General features: G+C 38.7%; 2 protein-coding genes across 5 annotated transcripts in view; one reads left to right on the top strand and one right to left on the bottom strand.

The window, feature by feature from the left end:
- Nucleotides 1-4,928, top strand: part of ddah1 (dimethylarginine dimethylaminohydrolase 1) — a 52,746-nt gene extending 47,818 nt beyond the window's left edge. For both annotated transcript variants that reach the window (XM_058072892.1, XM_058072891.1), the window contains exons 5-6: nucleotides 361-504; nucleotides 3,339-4,928. In XM_058072892.1, the coding sequence (XP_057928875.1) occupies nucleotides 361-504; nucleotides 3,339-3,455 (261 nt within the window). In that variant the 3' untranslated portion in view covers nucleotides 3,456-4,928. The remainder of the gene's footprint in view (nucleotides 1-360; nucleotides 505-3,338) is intronic.
- Nucleotides 4,929-4,974: 46 nt separating this feature from the next.
- On the bottom strand, nucleotides 4,975-12,486 carry mpl (MPL proto-oncogene, thrombopoietin receptor). 3 transcript variants are annotated; one of them, XM_058072888.1, is made up of 12 exons: nucleotides 12,287-12,486; nucleotides 12,105-12,225; nucleotides 9,795-9,973; nucleotides 9,440-9,597; nucleotides 8,430-8,586; nucleotides 8,224-8,329; nucleotides 7,970-8,127; nucleotides 7,747-7,889; nucleotides 6,722-6,866; nucleotides 6,534-6,615; nucleotides 6,377-6,464; nucleotides 4,975-6,296 (listed from the first exon to the last, which is right to left on the bottom strand). In XM_058072888.1, the coding sequence occupies exons 1-12, from the start codon at nucleotides 12,393-12,395 to the stop codon at nucleotides 5,853-5,855; spliced, it is 1,890 nt and encodes a 629-aa protein (XP_057928871.1). In that variant the 5' UTR covers nucleotides 12,396-12,486; the 3' UTR covers nucleotides 4,975-5,852. The 3 variants fall into 3 exon arrangements, with proteins under 3 accessions (XP_057928871.1, XP_057928872.1, XP_057928870.1); XM_058072889.1 differs by having other exon boundaries at nucleotides 6,722-6,881; nucleotides 12,109-12,225; nucleotides 12,287-12,434; XM_058072887.1 differs by having other exon boundaries at nucleotides 4,976-6,296; nucleotides 6,722-6,881.
- Nucleotides 12,487-13,054: the final 568 nt, after the last annotated feature.

The raw sequence follows: 13,054 nt of genomic DNA, 5'->3' as shown, positions 1-13,054 counted from the left end.
CCTCTGGTCATAACATCCTCACCCACCAACCACCTCCCTCCCCCACTTCCTCTTGGCAGCATGGGAGTCGTCCGTCTCCTGCTCCTCCAGTCCCACCTTTGCCTCCGTTCAATTACATAAATAATGTGACATCTGCCGAAGAAGAATGTCTGCTCCTGTGTTCTCCATTAACATCACCCCCCCCCAACCCCCAATCAGGCCTCAGAGATCGGTTTGGCAGAGCCATGTGGTGCTGACTTAAGATTGTAGCCATGCTTCCCACTCAAAGCGTCTGTTTGTGTTCCTGCAAGTCTTGTGGACTCTCACGGGTCGTCATTTGTGTTTTCATGTCCATTTTCCTGTGCTTATTTTTGTATGTAGATCATGCAGCAAATGAGTGACCATCGTTACGACAAACTGACGGTGCCTGATGACCTTGCTGCCAACTGCATCTACATGAATCTACCCAATAAAGGACATGTTCTTCTGCATTGTACACCGGAGGAGTTTCCAGAAAGTGTAAAGGTAATGGTTTGTTTTGGACTTTGGAGGGGTTGCGGTTTGAATCCTGCTGCAGACAAAAAAATAAAACTGCAGCATCAAAATATGCCACCATGACTGAAGCAAAGCTTAGATTAGATCCAAAATGCTTTATTGATCTTTGGGATGATAAAAGGAGGCTGAGAGAGATGTGAAAGAAATATTGACGTTGCCAAGGAAACATTCTCCTCAGCACCCAACCCTTCAACATGTCATTTGCTTGGATGACTGAAGCCTCTTAACAATGTCTTCTTAACACCATCAATGCATGGACACGCTTTAATTACTGTCAGGCGTTATGATGACCTACTTTCACTTACAGGTGGTCCTCAGGTTACAAATGGCTTCCATTCCTTCCACTCTAATGCAGGGATGTCCAAACTGCGGCATGGGGGCATTTGCAACCTGCGGCTGATTTTTTATGGCCCTGCGGCACATTCTAAAAATATAATTTAACAAGAAAACTAAAAAAAAACATGTGTTCCTTTAAATGTTTCTCCTTGGGGAGCAGAGTGAGTGCCTGACAGGAAGTGAGGTCAGAGGTTCAGAGTTGACTTTCAGTTAGGTGTTGTTGTTCTGGTGCTTGTGTATCTCACCGAACATTATGGCCACATAGTGACTAGTGTAGAAAACCACATCAATGTCTTTGAGGCAGGAAATGCATAACATTAGCTTAAATCTGCATCTGTTTTGACAACTGACAAAGTTAATATACTATAGAAAAAGAGTGTATAGGTGTTTTGTTTTCACTTTCGGATTAATAATAGGTGTGTTCTTTTTTTTTTTAATCCGATACAAAAGGATCTGACAGGATGAAATCCAGTAGCCTGTGGTGTACATGGACAGAACCTCAACCTCAAAATGTGCTCAGTGGTTAAAACCCCAACCTCACCAGTTATTTTTAGAAGGAAGAATTCAGAAAAATATGCGTCCTTGGATTGCGATCCACGGCGGAGAGTCAGTTTTTCTCCCAGAAGATAAACTGATAGGATTCATCATGGTCATAAAATCTATTTTTCTATCCCATTCTTTCAGCTTTGGTAGCCGCTTTGACAGATCATCTGGCACAATAAGACATGAATATTTGTACCAAGTTCCAGTTTCACAAAGTTCAAACCCACCAGAATTTGGCATTGTATTTGGTAGAAAAAAAAAATCAAATAGCAGCAAAATACCAGGGTTTATTTTATTTTTCCATGTCTTGTTATAGAGTTGAGCTACAGTCAGATGTAACGGTATTACAGGGGAATCAAATTTATTCTGCTTTCTATCTCCATGCATTATCTTCCCCGGTGTTTGGTCTATTTATATGAGCTCATGAAGTTGCGTAAGAGCTGCACATTAACAAAAGCAGGGGCCATGAGAGACGATTGGCAGAGTGGGAGGGGGAGGATGTATTTATTGGTGAGTAGTGGCAGACATCTTTGGAGATAAAGAACTGCAGCAGACAAAAGGAACATCGGAATATCGGGAAATATCCCTGTGTTTGACCACACCATCTCCAACTCAACATATACAGTACATCACTGGTACCTCCGTTTTTGTCGGGTTCAGTTTTCACCAAAAATATCTTGTTTTTCAAACATTCATACATGTTAAGCGCAATGTTTGGCCATACAAGTTGGATTGCGTGCCCAAACAAGGAATCAAACGAAAGAAAGAAAATGAATACAGTATAAGACATGAGTCCAACTGTGTCTTGATTACATAACTCCCACCCGGAAGTCATTGTTCCCCGGCTTTGTCACTCATCTATGACATTAATCAACACATTAACACCACAAGTCTCTGCTTTTGTTGTTCAGTAAGGCTGCAAAATAACCCACCATGGGGCCAAATAGTTAAAAGTGCCAGCACTTTTATAAGGAATTCACACTTCAATTCAAGAACGTCGTGTCCTGTCCCCTTCTTATTGTGTTTAATATGTCGGGGGAGCTGCACGGTGGAGAAGTGGTTTGCACGCAGGCCATCTCTGTGTGGAGTTTGCATGTTCTCCCCGTGCATGCGTGGGTTTTCTCCGGGTACTCCGGTTTCCTCCCACATTCCAAAAACATGCTAGGTTAATTGGCGACTCCAAATTATCCATATGTATGAATGTGAGTGTGAATGGTTGTTTGTCTATATGTGCCCTGTGATTGGCTGGCGACCAGTCCAGGGCGACCCTCGTGAGTATAAGTGGTAGAAAATAAATGAATGAATATTTGGGGGTGTGTGGAATGGATTCATTGGATATGCTGTATGTTATTTCTTATGGGGAAAATGTATTTGTTTTTTGTATGTTCAAAGTACTACTGTTATGCTAGTTTCTCTAGGTCGTTTTTGTTTTGTTTTGTTCTTGCTCATTGTGCCAGCATAGTCTGGTTTATACACACCAAACTCATCCAAAACTGCCGTTATTGGCCTTCCTTTTTATACTTTTGGTACCGTCATGATAATGGAACACCAAGGAGCCCTCCCCGAACTGTTCCCACATAGTCGGAAGCAAATGTAAACAAAGGTCGCCAATAGAAGTTAGTAGTAATAGCTGATGTCACTTTCAAAATATTGCTCCCATACTTTATTGCTGTTGTCATAACAACAGGAATTGTTTGTTAGAAATATGGCTACGGAGCCAAAAACATTTGTACAGCTCTGGGCTATGTCGATGATTGCAAAAGTAAGTATGATGGTTCCAATCCCTGCAGTTTGATGCAGGATTGCCAACCAGATGACTCTTCAGTTGCCTTGTCAGAGAAGAGTTGCACATGATAATTGAAATATGACTCAGATATGATATTATGAACAGTTGTCAATAACCCCCCCCCCCTTTGTGTCCACAGGTATTTGAGAAGTTGAAGGACCACATGCTGATCCCTGTGTCCAACATGGAGAAAATGAAAGTAGATGGAGCTCTCACGTGCTGCTCCGTGCTCATCAACAAGAAGGCCAACAACTAAGTGTTATCCAAGTGGGGCCTGTATCCCATCACAGTGGATTCCAAGACTTTGTGAAACTATTATGGGTCACTGGAGGAGGATAAGTAGATTTGGTATTTTTAATAGAGGGGCACTTTGGGGGCAGACACATTTCCTTCCTTATGAAGAATATGCTAAATTATCTTAAAATGGATAAGATCCAGTATAACTGTTAGAATACAATTAATTTATGTTATTTATGCTTCCATAGAGAAGTGGCAGCCACCACTAATGTGTGAATATATTGCATACACTAATTATATTGAAGTAGAATGCTTACTTCCAGCAGTTCAAATAATACTATTTTGTTTTTACTTCCACAGTTATATATAGTTATGATATTCTAATTCCCTTGATGAAGGAATAATGCAGCTTGAAGATTCCCAAATTGTGAACCAATCATGGTTAACCTCACATTGAACTTTTTCATCTTTACGGTCCTGAAGGTACTATAGTTTAGTTTAAATGTATTTGTTTGGTAGGATGTTGATTTTTGTTTGTTTTCCGCTGAGACTGTGAAACTGCAATTGATACCTCTTTAAATCCAATATAAGCCAGTGAGACTGCAGTACATGTTGTGTGGATATCTTCCACAGCATGATAATGACTTTTCTCATCGTTTTTTTGTCAATAATGAACACTGGAACAGTATAACTTTGTGTTAAACATGTATGTGATACATGTGTTGCCTTTCAATGTACAGTATCTCCATATGGAATTTGCATGTTCTCCCGGTGGGTGTGTGGGTTTTCTCCGGGTACTCCGGTTTCCTCCCACATTCCAAAAACATGTTAGGTTAATTGGCGACTCTAAATTGTCCATAGGTATGAATGTGAGTACGCATCCCTGAGTGATGGCAAGCGGCATAGAAAATGGATGGATGCCTTTCAATGTGCCTGAGAGTGAGAGTTAAGGAAATGACATCAGGAGGTGATCCTTGCGTATGGGCAGGCAGGCGGTGATGAAGCTTGGAAAGAATGTGGTTTTGTTGCGTTCAGAAGAGAACATTTGCAACGGCAGTAAACACTGACTCTTAAACTTGCTCCGTTTTCTTCTCTCGCCTACCCCTTTACTAGTGCCTCAGAGACAGGTTTGCATTAACTTACGGCCATGATGTCATACAGTCTGGCAGGACGCTGGCTGAAAGCGTCATTGCAGAATAGCCGGAGGTCATTCTCACATTATTACTGACGTTTTAGTGTTCCAGCTTTTGTGGGCTTGTCTAATGGGTTATTTCTAAAGCTGATATTCTGTATATCCTCCCCAAAAAGTGTTGTATCATTACATTTGATCACGTTACAATAATCTCCAAGTCTTGGGTTCATGGATTCTTAATTTGTTGCTGCTGATTTTCCATTCGGGTATCTGAATTTTAATACAAGTTGTAACTATTTTAGTCATCACAAATAACATGTTTGACCAATTTGCCCAATAAAGTGACACCCTAGAATTCAACCAAGTTGTTATTTTTTTAACTTATCAATTTATTAATGACATTTAGTATTGTTTTGGCTTGTTAGGCCTGCCTTCAAGAGCAAACTAACAACATAGGAATAAATGTAAATACATGTAAATACAATACCACCACCCAGTGGCAAGGAAGAGAAGGCTAATTTTAATGATAATAATAACGTGCCAAAGCATTTCTAGACACACTAGCTCTAATATTTATTGCAAAAATTCCAATATGTACAATAAATATATCAGGCTGGTAATAGTTACATGGAAATGGTGCACATTAAATGCACATAGGAGGTCATCTCAAAATTATTCTCCACCGAGAACAACACAAATCCACAATCTAATAGTTGCACAATAAAATTAGGCTCCAATTAAACAGCATCAATGGCAAACAATGAGATACATTAGAATATGCAGAAATACATAATTATTAAATTACAATTATAATGTTTTGACTATCTATACAAACATAATAATAATAATGTCATATATCTGTATTTATTTGTTATGTATAGTTTTCATTCATTACATTTTTAATTGTTTAATTGTGCTTTTAATCATTCATTATTTAAATAATTGTTCATTTAATTCATCTTTTGTATATCACAGGACAGGACAGTCATTGTTTTGCAACACGCTTGCTCCCTCTAGTGGCTTTAGAACGACACAGCAGTGTCGGCAAACCATTTTACTGGAATTTAACTGTAAACTAAAAACTACTGGTATTTTTTTTCCACATATTAGTTCTGAATTTAGCTGTACAAGACCTACTTGCTATAAGAAAATATGTGAACACAGTACATAATGTGAATAATAATAATAATAATAGTTTAAACCCACACCCAACAATACTGATGCAGTACAAATGTAGTATATATATATACAGTATATATTGGATCTATTATTACTGTTCTACATTTAGCTGCAGGGTAAGTTAGTATAGACGTTGCCATGCACTCTCATGTCTGCCACCTTGTCACTGACGCTGACTGCAGGCTCGGAAAGAGGCATGTAGGAATGGTTTAGTAAGTCAGTGTCCTCGTTGCAAAAACAGTGACATGTTTTTGGAAGAAGCTCACCCTCCATTCCAGGACCTCTTATCTCTCCAAACTGCTCACAGACATACTTGTTTCCTGTGGCACAAATAATGACACTCTCCCTGTTCAGTGTCACATAATCTGGGAACAGTTTCAGTTCTGTTGTGGGGCTTCCGTCTTCCTGGTGGTTCCTTTGCTCTGACGACAGGAGTTGAGTCGATTCGACGAATGGCTTACCCGATCCTGAGACCTGATCCTGGGACATGACTTCCACCACAGAAGAAGCAGCCTCCTCAAAGTACTGTTTTGCTGTGACCGGAGGGTGCTGTTTCAACATAAAAAAGATATTAATTATAATTTAAAACCTGTAAAATATTTTTGCACATCAGCTGTTAAGTTGTTTACCCAATTCTGCAAATTGGTCTCAGTGAGAAAACTTTGAAGGACTTTGTCAAGGTTTGGCACAGGCGGCCAAAACCACTGCTTCAGTTTTCTAAGCATGACAAAAAAACATTATTACAAACATCGTATAATAATAGATGGGAATATGAAAAATACTTACTGGAAATAAGTAAAAAACAAAGAGATGAGGATGACAGCAGTTATCAGCAGTGTGGCAGGAATGCAAGTCACCAGCAACGTGTCTGGAAAAGTCATTTTATTGTCTGATATTAACCAAACAGATAAATATTTGGGGGTATTTTAGTATTATGCACGTGCTAACATCACACGTTAGCCAGCTGAGCTTACCTATGTCTGCGGGAGTTTCTCCTGTGAGGACATCTGACCAGTCGCTCCAGTGGCCAGAAAGAAACGATCCATTTGGTTTAGCTCTGACCTTCACTCTGTACTGGCTACTTGAGGGAATCTCGAGGCATGTGCTTGTTGCTGGGTCCTTCAGGGAAACCAACTGAAGAAACGTGAATTGATGAACTGATTGATATTTAATATTGACGATGCATTTTCTGCGGTTCTAATCAGGAAAAAAGTTGGACTACAACCCGGACTGCCCTCCACTCACAACAAGCTCATCAACAGCTTGTGCATAACAGTATAACATAATCCTACAAAGAACACTTGACAAACAACACTAAGTTCATCACACAGCAACTCAACACTCAAAATATATATGTGACAAACATGTACTAATATGACTTTGAAATGGAACAACAAAACTCTTAAATCCATTGCAGCTGATTAATTGGGGTACTGCAATGACGTCAGCCTCTCTATGGGCTCCAGGTCCTCTAGTGAACAGACGCAGCATTGCAGCGGCATCTACCATTTTCTGTGATCTTTTCGCAGTAATGCTTTATGGGTATGTTTGGTTATTTTAAACTCGTACTGTTTTTTGTAATGTATATTTCCTTGGAACGGTTTGAGTGTTAAGTTGCTGTGTGATGAGTTTAGTGTCGTTTGTAAGATGATACTGTGAGACAGACTGAGGAATGACTTCCTGCAATTTCCAATGGGTTGCCAAGAGTGTTTTCATAGATCATGATTGCCTCCTGAAAACTGCAGGGAGATTTGCATATTTTCAATTTGCTTCAATATTTTTTGACAAATCCATTGGCCACTCAATTTTTTTTTGTTCACAGTTATTCGTTAAATTCTGTATTTTTCACTGAAATCTAGTAATAATAACCTGACGAAATATAACAATATGAACTCATTTGCCTTCATAGTTTGTGTCTTATTTGTAAACATAAAAAAATACACAAAATGTATAGCAATATGACTGAATTATTATCTCCAGCTTGTGGCCAAAAACCTACCAGCCAGGCTTTGCTCTCTCGGATTTGGCAGCCAACTTCATATTGCAGGTGAGTTGACAGAGTCAAACGAGGAGCCTCCCATTTCAGACATAATCCATCTTCCTGCAGTGATCCTCTCAGATGAGCTGGTGGAGGTGTTTTAACTAAAACAAAATATAAACATGTAAACATTTCACTTTATGTGCCCTACAATGTGCATAATCAACAAAAAATGTTCGCTCACTGATGTTTTGGACTGTGAACTCTTGGGTGTAAAATGTTCTGCTGGCATTCTTGAGTTTGACTTTGACTTTTCTGGACTTATCTCCCTGAAAACTGCAACGATCTGTCAACGTCCTGTCAGGCTGACACTCTGTCCAGTCAGTCCAGCCCAAAGACTCGCTGCAATTTAAATATAATGGTGCAAAATAGTCAACAATGTTGTGTACAGGTAGTTGTGTACGTGAAAGAAAACAAAAAGACAAATTAAAGTGCTACCTAAGATTCATTTTGTAGAAAAGTGTTGGTCGACTGTATCTGCTGGTGTTCCAATGGCAGGTGATTGTTTGCAGATCGGAGGTGTAGCACTTCAATGAAATGTCCTCTGAAAAGAGAAGAGAACAAATCTAATCCAGAGTTCCAAAATGTCCTATTTTTTTTTACTTATTTTTAAGGACTTGCATGTTTGTCCCCTATCTACACACCTGCATGTTGTGGCACCACTTCCTGTACGGAGTCTGACCAGTGACTCCAGTGTCCTGCAGTGTCCCTGTCGGCACACTTGACTGCAACCTGGACTTGGACCTCCTCCCCTGGGATGAGCGGCACTAGTACCACTGGGTCATCCCGCCTTTCAGTTCCCTAAAATGTTTAAAAGTTAAAATTAAAATCATATTTAGTTTTTTTAAGGTCCAACTATGAAAATATTTAATTTATAATGAAGGAATCAGCCGGGTCTCAAACCAATTAATAGGTCTACCGATCTTACCGATTCCCAGCATGACTTGCAGTACCAGTTTGCTGTTAAACTACTGTTATGTAAGCCGTTATTTGTCATTTCCCATAGTATTAGTGTTATTTTTTTTTATCTTATTACCGTATCTGATGTTGTGACGGTGATTCAAAAAAAGTGGGGTCATCTACGGGCCAGTACTATTTTTTTTTATTAGCCTGTGTGTGTTATTAAATTGCATATTTAAAAAAACAACAACATCATAAAAACAGCATAAATGGGAAAAAAAATCGCAAATTCTAAAATAATAAAATGTGTTGAAGGTTGCCATCTAATGAGAAAAATGTCATAATTTATGAGAATAACTTTGTAATATTGTGAGAGTAAAAATGTCATTTTAGTAGCATTAAATATTAAAGAAAATATATATTTTGGTATTTTATGATAAACAAAATTAGGTTGTGTAAAAGTAATAATATTATAAGGATAATATTAAAATATTATTAGAAGAAAATTTACAAAATGAAAGTTGGAAATTAATAACAAAATTACAAAATATGTAATCTTTGTATCAAAAAGATAAAATATTATAATATAAATAAGTGACAATATTAAACAATCAAAACAAAACAAAAGTGTCATTTTTGTAAAATTAGATGGGGGAAAGGTTATGATATTACAATAATAATATTTTCCTGTACAATTCAGCCACAAAACATTATCTTTCATTGACGTGAAACTATAACACCAACATTCTCCTACCACTCTGGTCTTCTCTCCCAGCCCCTTCGACCAGTATCGGATCCTGTATTTCACCTTATCCTCCCAGTATTTTGGCACCCTGGTGAGCCATGAAACCTGCAGTTGTCCTGCTTTATCATTTTGGTGTAAATACACATTGAAGGGAGCATCCAGCAGAACTGAAATAAAAAGGACAACATATGATTTGAATACGCTTAGAGCCACTATTAATAAAGATCATTATGATGAATTATGATGTCAGTGTCAGGTGGAGCTGGAGCCTATCCCAGCTGACATCCGCATCCATCATGAACTAAATAAAATGAATTAATTCCGGAATTCCGGCTTCAGAAGAGGGAAAAAAGCAACATCTTACTGTGATCTTCCACACTGACGGTGCGAATGCAGACGCTGTTGTTGGTGTTGTGCTCCACCACTTTAAGGTATATATCCACATAGGTGACAACGTCCAAATAAGGGAATGAGCAGATGTGGAGCAGCGTTCCTTCTGTTGTCCTCTGGGTAAATAGTTGACATTTTTTCTTTCTGGACAGCCTTGATTGTGATGATAAACACAATTATTGTCTTTAATTCATATCATAATTTATAGACACGAGTATCAAACACATATAGTATACACCAGATCAGGGCCACAGAATGAAAAATAGTTTTGTAGTCGTTAGTCGTTAGGAAATATCACTTCCTGCTCTGTGCTATTATTTTGGAGTGCTGGAGGGGAAGTGCAACTACTTTACCACAGAGGAATTGTGCACAGCTGGTAGCAATCCCAATTAGTAGGGTTTAAAAGCCCAGAGGACTGTGTTTGTTCATACTTTTCTTTGACACCTTTTGTTACTGCATCCTGCATTACCTTGTTTACTGCTTTTTTTGGGTCATTAAAATGTTTGTATTTGCATGCTACTCCATGAACTGTCTCTACATACCTGGTGTCAAGCCTTCAACAGCACCTCAAACCCTGACAGTTCACTTGTTTAGCACAATTTGTGTGTACAGCTACATAAAATGACTAGAAGCATTAAATCAGGACATTCTTAACTCATTAAATCCAAAACAAAGGCTTTTTGTGAGAAGATACATTTCAAGCATTACACAATATATATAAAAAATGCCTTTTCACTTCCTGGTTGTTGCACAGCATGGGTTTCAATGAGAGAGATGGTTTTACAAAATGCACTTCTGCATTTTCGGCCTAAAACTGCACAGACATGATCTCCTCTATTGTGGAGTTGCATCATCACCTCTTTGAGCTTGTTTGTGCAAAAAAAAATAACAATTAAATAATTAATTAATTAATTAATTGGGCTGCACGGCGGACTAGTGGTTAGCGTGCAGACCTCACAGCTAGGAGTCCCGAGTTCAATCCCACCCTCAGCCATCTCTGTGTGGAGTTTGCATGTTCTCCCCGTGCATGCGTGGGTTTTCTCCGGGTACTCCGGTTTCCTCCCACATTCCAAAAACATGCTAGGTTAATTGGCGACTCCAAATTGTCCATAGGTATGAATGTGAGTGTGAATGGTTGTTTGTCTATATGTGCCCTGTGATTGGCTGGCGACCAGTCCAGGGTGTACCCCGTCTCTCGCCCGAAGACAGCTGGGATAGGCTCAAGCACCGCCCGCGACCCTCGTGAGGATAAGCAGTAGAAAATGAATGTGGCGAATTAATTAATGACGAGTGTTCTCCAACTGACTCCTCCAGTTCCGCCCTGACAGTAAATGCTACAGAATTTCATTCATTCCATACATCATCCAGTTCTCCAATGCCTTGCCTGTCACACTGTACTCACCGCCCTCCCTCGTATAAAGTGTACATTTACTTGTATTTACCATATTCTGAACACATATACAGGGTCAGGCAAAATGATCTGACACATTTGTAGGTTAAATAAAAGGCAGATAAAGTAAAGAAACAAAAACATGTTTTTATTTTCGAAAAGTACATATAATGCCATTGTTTTTTGTTTCTATTTCAGTTTCTGCCATGAATTGGACTGGTGAGCATTGCACTTTTATTGTGGAAACGTTTATCAAAACAAAACAAATCTGTAACTGCAACACAACAAGCGTTTCGTTTGCACTTCAATCTTGGTAGACATCTTGAACCACCATCTTGTTATGGGTTACCAACTTCAGAGATACTGGATATGCATTGAAATGAAAATCAACCAACCGACTTTGCACCACCAGAATTGATTTAATTTTTAAAACATAATGAAACAGAATGGCATTATATGCACTTTTTGAAAATAAAAACACTTCTTTGTTTCTTTACTTTTGCCTTTTATTTAACCTACAAATGTGTCAGATCATTTTGCCTGACCCTGTATTATTTCATTATGTCTTAGTCATATTGCATTGTAATTTATGTAAGAGTGTATTTTCTTTCTGAAAGAGTTTAACTTGTGGATCAATAAAGTCCAAGTCTAAGAATTAATTAATGAAAAGCAAAGAGTGCATACAAAATACTTTCAGTTGTCACATGCAGTTTTTTCCACCTGGATTTGAACAACAAGGTTGATGCTCGTCTTATAAGACTGTACCAGATTTTAGCAGCATTAACTCTGATACATTAATACATCAATACTTTAACGCTCCTAGTTCTTAGTGACAGTAATAATCTGTTATTCACAGTATAGTGGATTACAAATTGATGACTTTGTACAACATACTTGCCAGTGTTGTAGTACAAATCGTAAGTCCTTTTGTCTGTGGTCTCGAAGAAGCAGGTGAAATCCTCCTCTGTCCTTGTGAAACATTTCGGGTCTGCCTCATCCTTTAGTAGCAAAATATCTGCCAAGAAACGATGACTTTAGACTTTATTCAGTATTCAGACAATCAATATTTGTCCTACCCTCTAATTGAATATTGGTGCCAGTCAAATCCTTGCCATATATCCATGATGCAAAGAACGCTTGAATCCATAAGCTAAAGTGCAGCTTCCTACTGTATGTCAATGTCATGGCCAATGTTGTTACTCTGAATACCCAACCATCTTAAAGCAACACACTGAACCCACTACATGCTTATGTGTGCATTCTGTGTGTTGTTTTGACGAGACGAGGGTGGGGGCAGTTGGCAGGCCCAAGGGGCTGGTCTTTTATGACAGGAAGAAAACATGTTTCTGTGTGACGTTCAAAGTCATAATTTAATCCAAAAAGCGATAGCATAGATACCAAGTGTAGTGTCGGTATTGAATCAGTACGAGCCTGATGAGATTAGTATTTTTATGACCACAAATATGCTGAGGAATATGTACTGTATTTCAATGGGAAAGATGCAGGCCAAGCTCTTATAAAATGTACTTCTGCCACCTTGTGGCTGTTTTTTTTTTTGGTTTAAAACCCGCACCAGCCATGCTCTCTTCTATTGTGGAGTTGCATCATCACCTCAAAAAAGTAAAATATGTATAAATATGTCTTTGGTAGTGAATTAGTTAAGAGTTTACAAACAGACCGTTTGTTTCTCCTTCAGGATGAAACATAACTGCTGTTGAGCGTTTGTTGCTGCTTCTGATGTTTCCAAGAATACAAGACATGACTAGAATAGTTCTGTGTTTTTTTCTTGTAGTTGAGCAGTGGTCTATGTGGAAGTCGTGAGGAAAGCCACGTTTGACAGACAC

Source organism: Doryrhamphus excisus, chromosome 5 (genome assembly GCF_030265055.1).
Source record: "Doryrhamphus excisus isolate RoL2022-K1 chromosome 5, RoL_Dexc_1.0, whole genome shotgun sequence".
In the NCBI taxonomy this organism is placed as follows: Eukaryota; Metazoa; Chordata; class Actinopteri; order Syngnathiformes; family Syngnathidae; genus Doryrhamphus; species Doryrhamphus excisus.
The sequence above is the reverse complement of the archived record's forward strand: the minus strand, read 5'-3'. Positions and strand labels throughout refer to the sequence as shown.

What these genes read in the sequence shown, in the direction of transcription:
- mpl (XM_058072887.1), bottom strand. Translation starts at nt 12,395, where the DNA reads ATGACATTGACATACAGTAGGAAGCTGCACTTTAGCTTATGGATTCAA. An exon ending in TGGGAGAGAAGACCAGAGTG is followed by an intron (nt 8,587 to 9,439) that starts GTAGGAGAATGT and finishes TAAACATTTTAG; the next exon opens with GGAACTGAAAGGCGGGATGA. An exon ending in GAGAGAGCAAAGCCTGGCTG is followed by an intron (nt 6,882 to 7,746) that starts GTAGGTTTTTGG and finishes ACGTTTCTTCAG; the next exon opens with TTGGTTTCCCTGAAGGACCC.